Genomic DNA, 14,804 nt, shown 5'->3' with positions numbered 1-14,804 from the left:
ACAAGGATCTGTCTGCATGCCATTGATGTGACAACTCTAGGTTTTATCAGAAGTGATTAACTTGAATCATGTTGGATAATGAACTGGGCACATAATTATTTCTGCCCCCCAGGGAACATTCACCTAAGCAGTTCTCTATATAACAGGCTCATCTCCATCAGTGTAGAAAGGTCTTCTATCAGAGACCACATGAGAACTGTGAATAGAGCATAGACGGACTATTCTCAGATTCCTCATTGAATTTGAGAACAGTCAGTCTGTGACCGAGAGGCTGTAACCAAGGACCGTGAGAAAGCTACACATCTGCTGGACCTGCCGAGCTTCCCAGCCAGGGTGCCACACTGCAAGTAACAGATGTGAGGAGTACTGAACTTTTCAGCCCCTAGGCTGGCAAGGCAGGGTCTGGGGAGGCTGGAGCTTCTGGGCCAGACTCTTGCAGCCACAAGAAGACTCAGCTGTCTACACAGTGTCCCAAACAAATACAGTTCTCTGCATGTACTGTGACTGGGAGAGGATTTGGAAGCATATGCTAGAGTAATTTTAAACTAGTGGTGCCTATTTCGATCTGACAATAATGTTTTGAATATTTAAGAGGGCCTGGTTACTCTCTTATTTGCAACTTTGGTCAGCTGTCAGATTTCAGTAGTATTATTTTGTTAACATTTGTTAATTAATATGACTAGAATTAATCTCCTAAATGATGTGCTAGGGGATAGCAAGGTTCTAATGGTCTGTTTTTCTCCTTCCCAACTCCTGTTTGTGCTTTAAACATGGAGCGTAGGTCCTCACTTTACTTATCAACGCAGCCTATAAACCCAGCCGTGTCCTTCGGGAGCTGCAGCTGGACAAAGACTCTGTGTGGCATGGATGTGGGGAAGTCCTAAAAGCCAAGTGAGTAGGCTCCTCTGCCCCTGATGCATATTCATCCTCAGCAAATCACAGAATCAGTTCTTCCATGGGTAATAATAGAACACTTATGTTTCCTCAGGCAGTGCTTCTTCAGTGTTGGTGCTGAAATACCTAGTTTGTTTTCTTTTTTAAGTTTCCAATACCTTTATAAGATATGGTAAAAATGAATTACAAGAAATAGGAAATTTAAAAGGCATAAAATATAAGAACAGTTTTTAAATTAAGATTTAAGAGACATAAAATTACTTTTTCAAATTGCCGTGACAGTTTATGAACATTTACTCTTGTTTTCTGACCTGATCTTGTCAAGGATGGGTACTAGTTGGCAGGTTATATTGGTCTTCGGACCACACGCGGAGGATCACTGCCTAGGGTAAAGAAAGACTTAATGAAAGTCACTTTCCTTTTAGTAGTTAGTGTAGAAGTTGCTGTTTGAAAACCTTAAACTTAGGAACAGAAAACAGGAACCTTATTTTAGTTGTCATAGCTTACGAGATTATAGATTTGATTTAAGTACAAAATATATGAACTCTATATTGTTTTTAGAATCCTCAAAATATAAAAGATATAGAATATTCTAACAGGCAAAAATATTTTTTAGGTCTGTTAATATACTTGATTTTCCTCTGGGTAATCATTAGTCCAATAAACTTGGTATCTGATGTCTTCCAATGGCAGATACAAAGGGAAGAGCTACCGGGCTACTGTTGAGATAGTGAAAACAGCAGATCGGGTGACTGAATTCTGTCGACAGACCTGTATCAAACTGGAGTGCTGTCCCAACCTTTTCGGTCCACGGATGGTTCTGGATAAATGTTCTGAGAACTGCTCTGTACTTACAAAGACCAAATATAGTGAGTCATCTTTTTCAAATTTGTTCACTATAGCAGCTGACCATACTTTATATCCTGGAAAGTTTTTATTTTGCAGACAATCACATATAGCAGAAGTATGCAAACTACTTCTGTGAAGGTCCAGATAATAAATGTCTTTGGCAGTGGGTCATGTGATCTCTGTTGCATATTCTTTTTTGTTTTGTTTTATTTTCACTTTTTAAAAAATACTTTAAAAAATCTAAAACCATTCTTAGCTTGAGGGCCGTACCAAAACAGGTCATGGGCCAGATTTTGCCAACTTTTGTATATAACATGTATATAAATTAGGTATTGCATCTCTTAGGATACACCATTCATTCATACAATCTGCAAGTATTTATTATGTGTGTACTGTGTGCTGCCACTATTGTAGTACTGGAATATAATAGTAAAGAAAAAAATTCCTGTCCTCACTGAGTTTACATTTTAATGTGGGAGACAGGTAGTAAACAAGTGAACAAGTGGAGAGAGATAAGTACTGTAGATACAAATGAGGCAAGATGAGCAAGCAAAATAGGAGAGTGAGGAAGTCTAAGAGGTGGGGTGCTCTTCACAGTCAGGTAGTCAGGGTAGGCTTCCTGAAGGAAGCCAGAAGCCAGCTGTGCAGACATGGGGTAAAAATGTTCTGGATAGGGCTCCACGAGAGTACACTCCAGGTCTGAGGCAGGAACATGCTCAGTGTCTGGGAGCCAGCAAAGGAGCCACCTTGGTTGAGAGGTGCAAATAGTAGGCGGGGGTAGTTGTGGACCTCACTGTGAATTGTCATAACAACACCAGTCCCCTATTCCTTCTCATTGCTCATCTCCTCTGGTGTGAAACTGCAACAAAAAACAAGTCATACAGGATGAAATTTCCAATATAGAACTTTGCCAAGCCATTATTATCCAAACACAAAATTGTCACTTGGGAAAATTAATACAGAGGAGGATTTTCCCTTGTTAAGTTTGAAGATTGCTTTTAGGGAGCTCTAATTCTGTGCCTCTTAAACTTTATATGCATGCAAATCATCTGAGGATCCTATTAAATGGAGGTTGTGATTCGTCAGATCTGGGGCCCAAGTGTCTACATTTCCAGAAAGTTCCCAGATGCTGCTGATGTTGCTGTTGAAGGTCCACATTTAGCATGATGAGCTTTCAAATCACAAAATCATGAGAGTCTAACCTTGTTTCTATTTATATTTATTGGATTGTAAACTCCTTAAGGGCAGGAATTGTCTTAGCTTATTATTGTGTTAGATTCTTAGTTTAGCAAATTGCCAAAACAAAGTTGCAATTATTAGTAGGTAAGTGAAATATACTATTCATATAAGTGTATATATAACTACACCACTTTGAGCCTTTGGAAGATATGTGGACTTTATAATGCTTTTTGTCGGAATTTATTTTTCACAGTGATATAGTTGAAATTAGCTTAGATGTTAGGAAAGAGTCTATAATTTTTTCCAATTAGCAATGTGAGTGATAGCAAATGAATGCATATCCTTTAGAATTCATTTTTTGCAAAAAAATTACATTATATTTTGATACTACTTTATAACTCAGAACTAGAATGTGTATATGTTTCATTTTTGGAATTATCTCTATATTCTAAAATTTGTATGAAAATGCAAAGGATCTAGAAGAGCCAAAATATTCCTGAAAAAGAAGAAAGTTGGAGGACTTTGTCTGACTTCAAGTTTTGCCACAAAGCTATAGTAATCAAGAGTTGGGTATTGATGAGAGAATAGTCAGATAGAATAATGGGACCAAATAGAGGGTCCAGAAATAGAGCCAAACTTGTGTAGTTAAATGATTTTCAATAAAGATGACAAATTTAATGGGAAATGAAAATTCTTTCAATAAATTGCACTGATGCAATTGGATATTCAAATTGAAAAAATAAAAACAAAACTCCTTTGCTCCTACCTCACTAAATATGAAAAGTAATTCAAGATATATCATAGACTTAATGTAAAAGCTAAACCTATATAGCTTCTAGAAGAAAATAGGGAGGATATCCTGAAGGTCTTGGGGTAGGCAAAGCTTTCTTGGAGAGGACACAGAACGCACTAACATAAAGGAAAAAAATGAGTAAATATCAAAATTGAAAACATCTCTTAACACCATTTATAAAAAGGAAAAGACAGGGTACAGTCTTGGAGAAAATAGTCTAAATATATATATCTAACAAAGAACATCTCCAGAATATATTAAAAACTCTTACAACTCAATAAAAAAAGTTGTTTTGCAAATAGAGAAAGCTGTTAATTGTATAATATTGTGAATACACAAAATACCACTGAGTCTTCCATTGTTAAATGGTTAATTGTATGTTATGTGACTGTTACCTCAATTTAAAAAAACAAAAAGAGGAACAAGATGTTCTGGAATTAGATAGTGGTGATGGTTGTACAACACAGTGAGTATACTAAAAACCCCTGAATGTGTACACTTTAAATGATGAATTTTATGCTATGTAAATTATATGTTTCAATAAAAAAATGAAATAAAAAATGAGTAAGACTTGATGAGAGATGTGAACTTTTCCAACAGTTCACAGGACAAGATATGCAAATGGCCAATAAGCACATGGAAACGTGCTCAATATCATTAGTCATCAGGGAAATGCAAATTCTTTTTAACATTGCTGAAAACACTTACTTTGATACAGTCTATTCATGACTAAGTCAGGAGAGGTTCCAGTATGAACGTGAGTGGCGCAGATGCATGTGAGAAGAGTCCTGTGCCATTCAATTGGTGAATGTCTGAACCATGTCCCATCTCTTAGCCCAGCCAGAGCGCACACCTTCCATATTACTGTCCACTGATTAGATTGCTTCCAAATCCAGATGACTAAATAGTCCTTTATCCCCAAAGAAAGCTCAGAACAGTTGGTTCAGGCATTCCAAGATCTGCACCCCTCTTAAATCCCAGGTAAATCATGAGAGGAATAAAGCCCCAGTGAAGGGCAAACTGGCTTTCCTGGAAGAGCTGCTGCAGCCTGTTGGCCTCTTTGCTCAGCTTCACCATGGCGACAACCCCAGTGGCACAGGAAGAACCAGGAAATGCAAATTGAAAGTACAATGAAAAATTACTATATTGGCTAAAATGAAAAAGACTGACAATCTCACATGCTGGCAAAGGCGTAGGGCACCTACATTTTTCATACATTGCTAGTGGGAGTGTAAAATTATACAACTCTTTTGGGAAACTGAGTTTCTTTAAAAGTTAATCATACATCTATTATATGAACTGGCAGTTCCCTTCCTAGATATTTATCAAAGGAAAATGAAAATATGCCCCCTAAAAGCCTGGTATAAGAATGTTCATTGCAACTTAATAATGGCCCAAACCTGTCAACAGCCCAGGTGCCCATCAACAGGAGAACGGATAAACTGGCATAGTCATACCGTGGCGTGCTATTCACCAATACGACGGAATGAGCCACTTAAGCATACAACAGCAAAGATGAAGCCAAAAGCATGCTGAGTGGAAGAAGCCTTGCACATAAAGTACCTACTGCATGGTTCCATAAATGAGGCAAAACTAACCCATAGTGATGAAAAATGGAATAAGGGCTGCTTCGGATGAAGAGGAGTGACTAGGAAAGGACACTAGGGACCTTCTGGGTGGAGGGAGATATTCTGTGTTCTGATGTGGAAGGGTGATTCAGGTTTATGCCATTGTCAGTACAATCAAACGGTATATTTGAAGTCTGTACAATTAAGATTATGCCACTGTCCGTAATTTAAACTTGAATCAAGTACAGTGCACCTGTTTTCTTCTGTGCTAATAATAGAATCTCTTGTAGTTTGAGGTGCACAAAAATAATGAAATTATTTCGTTTTTCTTTATCATTCACATTTAGCACACTACTATGGAAAGAAGAAAAGTAAAAGAATTGGGAGGCCACCTGGTGGGCATAGTAACTTAGCGTGTGCTCTGAAAAAAGCCAGTAAGAGGAGAAAGAGGCGGAAAAATGTTTTCGTTCATAAGAAGAAGCGCTCTTCTGCATCTGTTGATAATACCCCGGCAGGCTCTCCCCAGGTACGAGACCTGATGTGCCTATAATGTCTAGAAGCCAAGAGATCACTGCTTTAAAATACAGACACAGAAATAATGCCTGCAGGTGTTCTAATTTACATCTCTGGCCAGTAGAAGATAGTTTTGTGGCCCCAGACTGGTTTGTCCTGAGTTTCAATGAGACCTCTCCTTTTCCTCTAGGGAAGTGGGGGTGAAGATGAGGATGACCCCGATGAAGGAGATGACGATTCCCTAAGTGAAGACAGTACGTCTGAGCAGCAGGACGAACTACAGGAAGAGTCAGAAATGTCAGAGAAAAAGTCATGCTCCTCCTCTCCCACCCAAAGTGAGATATCCACGTCGCTGCCTCCAGACAGACAGAGGAGAAAGAGAGAGCTTCGCACGTTTTCCTTTTCAGATGATGAGAATAAACCTCCTTCACCAAAGGTACCCATTTAAAAAATACACTTTCTCTCTCTCTCTCTCTCTCTCTCTCTCTCTCTCTCTCTCTCTCTCTCGCTCTCTCGCTCTCTCTCATTTCCCTCTAGAATCTAATTGTTAATGCTGTTGGCATTCCACTTATTTTAATACAGGCTTCAGTTGAATTTCCTGGATCTCTTTTTAAATGATTCCTAATTCGTGATTTACTTGTGTTTCAAGGATTGTTTGGAGGTCAACTACTTATCAGGAGGAAGGTCTCAGAGTGGCTGCTTGTTTTAATTTAAAGAATGTTTCATTGTGAGTTTTGTAGACTGTCATTTAGTTTAGGGAAAACTGCCTTTTTAATATTTTCCAAAATATGTATGATTTTATAAAAATGTATGATTTTATAGAAATAAGTATCCTTTTGATTCTGGTTAAGCCATTTGTTTAGTATATTTAACATATATCTATATGCATGTTATATAACATATCTACGCACTAAAGAATGGCAGTTAGTGTTTTAAAACTGGGTTGCTTTTTAAATACAATCTATGAACAGAAGCAATAAATGATTTCTCCTGATAATTTAAGCCTTCTCTCATTGGAAATATCATCCCATTCACTTTAGCACCCTAACGGAGAGTGAGTTGAAATAGACCAAGGAACAAATGAGAGATTTAAAAACGATTTTTCCTCTGTTAAATTGTCCAAATTATTTCTGCTGAAACTATGACATAAATTCTTCCCCATTGATATTTCTTATTATAAGACAACCATTCCCTGAGTACCTAGTATGTATGGGCCTTGGCCATCCTTGCTGGAGAAATCATGTCATAAAACCACTTTAAATGCTGCCTAGAGGGGTTATGAATTTATATAGAGTGACTTTTTTGGAATAAAATAGCTCATAGACCATTTGGTTTGATTTTGTTGTGCGGAATGAAGGAACTAAGGATCGAAGTTGCTGAAAGGCTTCACCTGGACAGTAACCCCCTGAAGTGGAGCGTGGCAGATGTCGTGCGGTTCATCAGATCCACGGACTGTGCTCCATTAGCAAGAATATTCCTAGACCAGGTAATCACCAAGATCTTTCCTTTTCAGTAATATGTTTCTTTAGCAAAGGACTGTGGATGTAGCAATCGCAGTTTATTTGTAAGTCTTAGGAAGAATATTTCTATGCAAAAGAAAAAAATTATTTTAGTTCCCTTTTTAGGAACACAAATATGTCAAACAGTTACTTATCTGACTTCCCCTATAGTTGAAGCAGGTTACCATTGCATTCCCATTTTTCCTAAGAATTTGTTTCCATCCCCCAAATATTTAAATGGCTTAAAATCAAGTGAACCATGCTGAATTGTCCTCCTCTTTTCCAAAATAACGATTTACCTGTTTTAAAAAAATACTTAACATTAGGCTCTAAAGTCATGATCAATTTTAAGGCAGGTTTTTCTGAAACAAATATCTGTGGCAAAAATAATCATTGAAATAAATTTTGTTTTGATACTTGGGGAGATTCAAAACTGAACATCTTTGAAGAGCTTATAGACTTTTATGAATGTTAACAGAGTAGGAAACATTGAAGTTTATAGTTAGTATTTTCTTTCAGATTTAGAAAGAGTCCTCTAAAAAGATGTTTCTTTTGGCACATTTGATCGACTACAAGGCTAGTTTACTGAATTTCTGCAGATTAGAAACTGTAGAATGGATTCTTACCCTTGGTAAAACTCTGTTATTAATTCTGAAAATTAGTTAGTATGGAGGACAATGAGAGGCATTTAAAAGGAAATATGTGATACTCAAAGGGGGAAAGTAATGGAAGAAAAGCACAGGGATTCTGATTTTGACAAAGCCAACGTTAGTGGGGACTGTCGTGATCCAGCTGCCATTCATGTGCACTTCAGAGATCATCTGCATTTTGTGCTTTAACAGGAAATCGACGGGCAGGCCTTGTTGCTCCTCACCCTTCCCACTGTTCAAGAGTGCATGGACTTAAAATTGGGCCCTGCCATCAAGCTTTGCCATCACATAGAGAGGATCAAGTTTGCTTTTTATGAGCAGTTTGCCAACTGAGGACGGCAACCAAAGTGAGCTGTATCTATGAAGCACAAATGCAGCAAATCCTTCGCCTGCTCTACATATGGAGCTGAAACCGTCCTGGGGCTCTGGGCCCTGCAGGTGTAGGCTTGCTCTCTTTGCACTTTCAGGGAAGGAGGACCCACACGGAGGAAGCAAAAACTGCACAGAAGTGGCTCTCCTGCCAGTGGAAATGTGGGCATCTCTTGTTCAGCAGATTGCAGTTTTTACAAAATAAAGGTTGTGAAGAAAAGACTGATGATATCAGAAGAATAAACATTTCCAGTGGCATGGCCAAAAAACGAAGAATGATCTAGACTGCTGGAAAGCACCCTTTTTGTTTTCTTTTTGTTCTGTCCCTTCCCATTGTAGAATGAACTTTGTTCTCTGCTTTCTCTTTCTTGGAAAGAGAGGACATAGCTTTAAGTCAGTGCGGATTTGGGACTGTGCCTAAGGCACATCAGTGCTTCTTATCATTGTGTTTTTGAGCTTTTTAAATTAAAACAGTTCATTTTGGGGATGATGACATGGCTCTAGGGTTTTGAATGTACAGTCACACTTTGATCCAGTTCAAAATCTATTCTTAAGAGTTCCTTTGTTTACTACCTCTGTTGATAATTGAGCTTACAGCCATGTATGAGGTTTTTCTGTATGATGCCATTTTTAAGCTACATGAACACTAAAACTATGACAGAAGTTGGAGGGGAAAAAACACTGTTATCTTTCTTAAAAACATTGTGTGAGCACTTACACCAATTCCTTAACTGACCTACCTGATCTAAGTACTACTGTCATCATTTTCCATCTTGACCCAGCTTGGGCTACCTGTTTTAAGAAGTATCTCAAAGATTGTTGGTGTTTCAGTTTAGTTGCTCTCTCCCCATTAGTTTTTCAGAGGGGCTTCAGTGGCTTTTAGTTTGTGTTTACATTTGTTTGTCTAACTGTTTCATCTCTAGAGTCCTCACTTTGGGTAAAAATCAGGAGGTGTTACTTGGACTCACAGTTAAGTCCATTTTCCTTTCTTTCTCAGTGTCTCCAGGTAGGTAGTGTAGAACCACAATGGAGAAAACGTGTTTGGGAGTTGAGGCAGAGCATGGAGTTTCTGTAACTGTGTCCTCAGTGGCTGGATAAAGATTAAGAGGTGGTTAGGGATTCTGAAAACCACTTTGCCTAGTCATGTTTGTAGTTTTCGTTGGTTAAACCTTTAAATTGAATGTAATCTACAGTCTGAGCATTCCCACTCAGTAATTCGGTTTTCTTTTAGGTGTTTCTTTTGACCCAGCTCAAGTTGACATGAAACAACAGGTGATTTTCACTTAGGCTTGTGCTGCTAGCTATTACAGAATAGCATATGCTGTGCTAGTCCAGCCTTGAGGGATGAGGAAAGATGCATAGATGGCTTCTTTTAAGTGATTTGCTTTGCTGAGTGTATTTTTTTTAATTATCTTAGTCACCTGCAAATTTATAATAGAATCCTTCCTCTTCAAGATTTGAAAATGTTTTAAAACTGCAAACTGGGTAAATTCTAGACAGCTATATAAATATAAGGTAATATTATTTCAAGTGTAAACTGATGGTGACTTTTTTCCTTTTTGTCCCCTCACCCCCACCTGTTTTTATGGACATTGACAAATACCCTGTAGTCTGGATCCTCTTTTCCTTGGGTAATTATGAACCACCTTAACTCAGGTCCTCCAGCCAAACCATTGAAACATCAACTCTTTGCTTAGGCTACTGCCAGATATAACTGGAAAGAAGCTTCATTTAAGTAAAAGATAATATGTTTGAACTTATCCAGGGACTCAATTTTTAAAAATTTGATTAATTCTATGCCCATAGAAGAGAAGCATATATAAGATGCGTGGGAACAATTAGCATTAAGCAGATAGACGTTAGAGGGGTATGTATCTTGGATAATAAAAGTTCCTGAGAGCTCAGCATGCAAGGCACCAAGGCAAAGAGGGTTCCTTCAAGGTCAATGGAATAAAAAAATGTCTGGAATTAATGAACATTGTTGTCTTATTTAGGAAAATGAGATTTATTTTCTATAAGAGGGAATTTACCAAATGCAACAATGAATATATTATATTGCCTCTCTTTTGACTTCTCTAGAAACCATAGAATTTAGAACACCTCCCTTCACAAGTAAAGGGTGAAAGTGCCTAAAAGATTAAACAAATGGCGCTAAGTAGTCTCTGGTCTGGATAGACTCAGATAGAAGAATCGGGGCCTTCTCATACTGAGATAGAGTTTATCAGGCAGCTGCCAGCCCCCACTCCCAGATATCACATAAGAATACTTGTTTGGGAATTTGATGCCAGGCATTGTTTTTGTTGTTGTTGTTTTTTTTGAGTGTAAAATTTAGACTCCATTTGCCTCATCAAGCTGCGGGGCTGGGCTGAAAACAGCACTGACAGTCTGATTCCTATGATTCTGAACCAGATTTTAAGCCTGTTACTAGCTCACCATGTTGGGGCAAAATGTTTGTATATTGCACATAGGTGCTAAACTTTTTTTATTATTGTGGAATATTGGGAAACAGTGTCTTTTTCCAGGACCCATAAGCTTCTAGTCAAGTCATTGTTTTCAATCTAGTTGTGGAGGGCACAGCTCAGCTCCAAGTCAAATAGTTGTTTTCAATCTAGTTGTGGAGGGCGCAGCTCACTGGCCCATGTGGGAATCAAACCAGCGACCTGGGTATTACGAGCACTGCGCTCTAACCAACTGAGCCAACCAGCCGCCCTCTGAACTTTGTTTTTTAAAGGTACCAATCTCTTAAATTTATGAGACGTGCATTGTGGAGCACTGCATTTGTCTGAATTTTACCTGCAGCTGGCCCTACAGCCTGCCTGAAGTCAGAAAGTTTTCCATGATCCATTTTTGATCCTGAATTGACAGCTTGGAAACAGATGAATGGACTGTATCACCCTTTTGGACCTTGAAGTTGGCTGACCAGTATTAACCTATTACTGCTGTGTTAATGGATTAGGGAAACCTTTCACTGCACACAAAGATTTGCTGTGACAATTTGACTATTTTGTTGGCTTCTGGGAACCATGCTGTTTTCCTTTGTAAACTATCTTCATCCTTCTCAATTGAAGCAGAGTTGAAGTGGCTAATGCAGGGAATGCATTAATGGGGGCTTTTACCATATCTGCCTTTCGTTAGCAATGTAGGTGGCTTCTAGCATCTACATTACAGATTTATGAAGTCAAGGAAGGATAGTGACCAATCTCGGGAAAAGATGGGCTTCTTGATAAATACAGGGGTGCCAAAAATGTATACAAGTGGCCACTTTGGTCAACGCTGCTCAAGCAGTAGTTCGCCGTAATCAGAAGTGTCTGGACGCTGATGGTAACCACTTTGAGCACCTCTTGTAATTGCAGAAGTCAAACGTGACTTGTAGTCGTCTTTTGTTAGTGGTATATATTGAGTATTACAATTTTAATACAGTTTCCCTTTCTTAAAATGTGTGTACATTTTTTTGGCACCCTCTATTTATAGAATATGATAGAGGCAAACATAGAAAACCAGCTCATAATTTGGCTTTTATATGCCTCTTCTCCTCAAAGTAAAATTATTCTCAATGTAAGAAAAAGGACCAAAGCTTCCCAAGAACTTGAATACATTTTACTCACTCTCTTGTACCAGTTCAGTCACTAATGTGGTATCTCAATACAGATTAAAAGCTTTAGGAGGCTTTAGGTAGCATAGGACTCAGAATCATTCCTCTGTCTCAAACCAAAAAAACCATTCTAGGGAATACAGAGAACGTCAGGGAATTGTTAACAGTAGGTAAGATTGATCTAGATGGGGACGTTAGGAAAACTCACAGGCACTTACTGTTACTTGGCACCTCTCACCAAAGACTGTTACATTTAAGACATCATTTACTGATTTGATTGATGCCCACAGAAGCTCTGAGAGAGTTCTTAGGAGCTTAGCCTCAATAGTGGAAACACACACTGGGTTTGAACTCTGGTCCTGTATATTGGGGATGTTTCGTGTGTGTAAGTTCAAAAGTGCTCTGTGTTAATGGTTGGCTTTATGAAGACGAAGGAGAAGCTGTCACTAACAAATGAAGTATAAATCTTGGTGGGGACAGGGTACCCCCTTTTAAAATTTGAATGTCTGATCCTGGGTCCACTGTGAGGAACCACGTGTCGTGTTCATGGTGCAGACTCAGAAACTGTAGGACAAAGCCTCCTGCACAACCAAAAAGAAATCAGTTCTATTCATGCAATTATAATTCTTCCTTTATTCACTTTACAATGTTTTGCTAATGAATTTTGATGATTCTCACCCATTGTGTGAGAATGTGCATACTTTGGAAATTTGAATTTATCCAAATAAGCCATCTGTGGACTTGGAGTTTGGGCAAAAGAGTTCTAAACTCAAAGCACAGTCTGAAGGGGTCTGGTTCCAAACCTGCTCTCTTGGAGTTTCCTCAGTGCTTGTTCCAGACCGCACAGGTAGTTTTGTTTCTGAGGGTTGCCTTAGGGGTAAAGGTACAGAAGGTGTGAAGTACACTGGAGATTTATTTTTTTTGGTTGCGATGTTGCAGAAGTCTTATAATTTCCACAAGAACCAGCAAAACCAGGAGTGGGGGGTGGGGGAATGGAGAGGTGGGCCTAAAACTCCTTCCCCTTACATCTTTTCTGACAATACACCTTTTGGGTCTGTCCTGGTGCTATGGCCCATCATAAAGGACTGTTTTAAAAGGGAAGCCACAGCCTTGCCGGACAAGTCTTCAACACCAGCAGTAAAGTGCAGTCCTGAGCCATGGGAGACAAAGGATGATACTGATGAGAAATGAAGCCACCATTGCTGATGGGGGAGTGCCTATTCTCAGGTCTGTGGGAGCTCAGTCCTAAGGGCTTCTACGTGGTTTTTTCAGTCTAACTGCATGCCTAGCTTGGCAGAATCGAGATGGCAAACAATGTTGAAAGGATAAGGGTAGGCTTTGGGGGCAAATCAAGTCCCAAAGCAGATGATTGAGGGTGGTTTTGCAAGAAGTCTCTAGGGAAGTATAGTTTGTGTGTTTCTCTTGAGATTTTAAAGTGCTCGTTTCTTTCCCTTTCTTCGTTTTTTGGGTTGAGTATTTTCTAACGACAATCAGAGGCCTGCCAGGGTGGGATTTCTGGCTGGTTCCAGCACTGTCCTTGGGCCTCTTTCTAATACTAACTCATTGGAACTGATGCACTTTGTTTAACGTATGTTGTCCTTTTTTTTTTTTTTTTTTTTAAGCTGCTTGTTTTTGGAACAAAATGAAATGCATATTGCATTGTATCCTTCCTGCTTGCTGTTTTTCTCTTAATTTTAAAAGTTATGCATTGAGGATAAAGTATACTTAAGGAGAAATATGCACAAGAATACCTATTAAAAAAACTTCCACCAAGTTTGATGATATTTCAAGGGATTAAAAAGTAACTATTTTGGATGAATATTTTGCGTGGGTTTTTTTTTTGTTTTTTTTTTTTTTTTTTTGTAAATAAGAGTGTATATAAACTTGTATATTATGGCAGTTTTAGGTGATTGTGAGAAAATTAAAACAGGTCTTAAGCTGTGTTTAACTTCATTTGACAGCAAGAAGGCATCTTGGCTGGAATAAATCCTTCAAAAAACTTGCAGTGGGGCCTCAGTGAATTATCTGTGAATGGAGGAGAAAATTCCTTCTTACTTTAATAAAAAGGAACCTTTCCAGAATTCTCTCCCCTCTCCTGCTGTCTGATTCTTTTTTTTCCCCTCTCCACATTTAGGTACTGTTTTATTGCAGTTCAGGAAAGGTAGGGCGGGCAGAATGTCCCCATGGTGACTTTGCTGCCGACATTGGAGGGACTCCGCTCCTGACCTCTGAAGACTGCTGCTTGTTCCACTACGTTTGCTGTTGTAACAGCAGAAATGGGCTTAAGGATTCCTCCGCATCTGGATGTGCAGAGCAGTGCTCTTCCGCATCTGGATGTGCAGAGCAGTGCTCTGTCAAAAACTTCATTTTTCAGCTCGATGTGCAATTTTTTCTTGATCTGTCTGTGTCTTCCAGCAATTAATAGTCCCCTTATGCCCAACCACAGTCTCTTCTGCTTTAAGTACACATCTTGTTGGGTTCTGTCTGAACATGGACTGTAACTGTTGAGCATCCCCATGCGAGACCTTTTTAAAGACTAATGCAAATTTCCCTTACCTATTTATTTTCTTCACCTGATTTTCTGTATGTTCCCATCGTCAATACTTGTGGAGAGTTTTAAATTTTATAAATTAAAATTCAGTTTAAAAAGCATTTTGTTGCATGTTCTCTGTGCCAGGCACCGTGTTGGCTTCAGCGTTAAATAAAAACCAGTTGCTGCGCTCAGGAGGCTCACGCTCAGGTGTGAGAGGCCTGTGTACTGCCGTCCATCTTAACAGTCTGAAAAGTTCTAGTGGAACAGTACACACAAGGTAATGTGGCGGCGCAGTGTGGAGGGGTGGTCAGGCTTGCTTTGAAACATGAGTAGCAGTTCATGGAGCAGGGAAAAGGGAATAGTAT

At 38.9% G+C, this 14,804-nt stretch overlaps 1 protein-coding gene and 1 pseudogene across 6 annotated transcripts in view; one reads left to right on the top strand and one right to left on the bottom strand.

The window, feature by feature from the left end:
- SFMBT1 (Scm like with four mbt domains 1) overlaps positions 1 to 8,807 on the top strand; it is a 107,380-nt gene extending 98,573 nt beyond the window's left edge. For 5 of the 6 annotated variants that reach the window (XM_019724279.3, XM_019724278.3, XM_019724276.3 and 2 more), the window contains 6 exons: positions 782 to 891; positions 1,588 to 1,763; positions 5,631 to 5,809; positions 5,987 to 6,232; positions 7,154 to 7,282; positions 8,138 to 8,426. In XM_019724279.3, the coding sequence (XP_019579838.1) occupies positions 782 to 891; positions 1,588 to 1,763; positions 5,631 to 5,809; positions 5,987 to 6,232; positions 7,154 to 7,282; positions 8,138 to 8,278 (981 nt within the window). In that variant the 3' untranslated portion in view covers positions 8,279 to 8,426. Of the gene's footprint in view, positions 1 to 781; positions 892 to 1,587; positions 1,764 to 5,630; positions 5,810 to 5,986; positions 6,233 to 7,153; positions 7,283 to 8,137 lie in introns of all 6 variants that reach the window. The other variant, XM_019724275.3, reaches the window with a different exon arrangement.
- LOC141567232 (mitochondrial import receptor subunit TOM7 homolog pseudogene) lies at positions 4,606 to 5,055 on the bottom strand (annotated as a pseudogene).
- Positions 8,808 to 14,804: the final 5,997 nt, after the last annotated feature.

The sequence above is a fragment of the Rhinolophus sinicus genome, chromosome 5, assembly GCF_057876585.1.
Source record: "Rhinolophus sinicus isolate RSI-liver-muscle chromosome 5, RSI-T2T, whole genome shotgun sequence".
Classification (NCBI taxonomy): domain Eukaryota; kingdom Metazoa; phylum Chordata; class Mammalia; order Chiroptera; family Rhinolophidae; genus Rhinolophus; species Rhinolophus sinicus.
The sequence above is the reverse complement of the archived record's forward strand: the minus strand, read 5'-3'. Positions and strand labels throughout refer to the sequence as shown.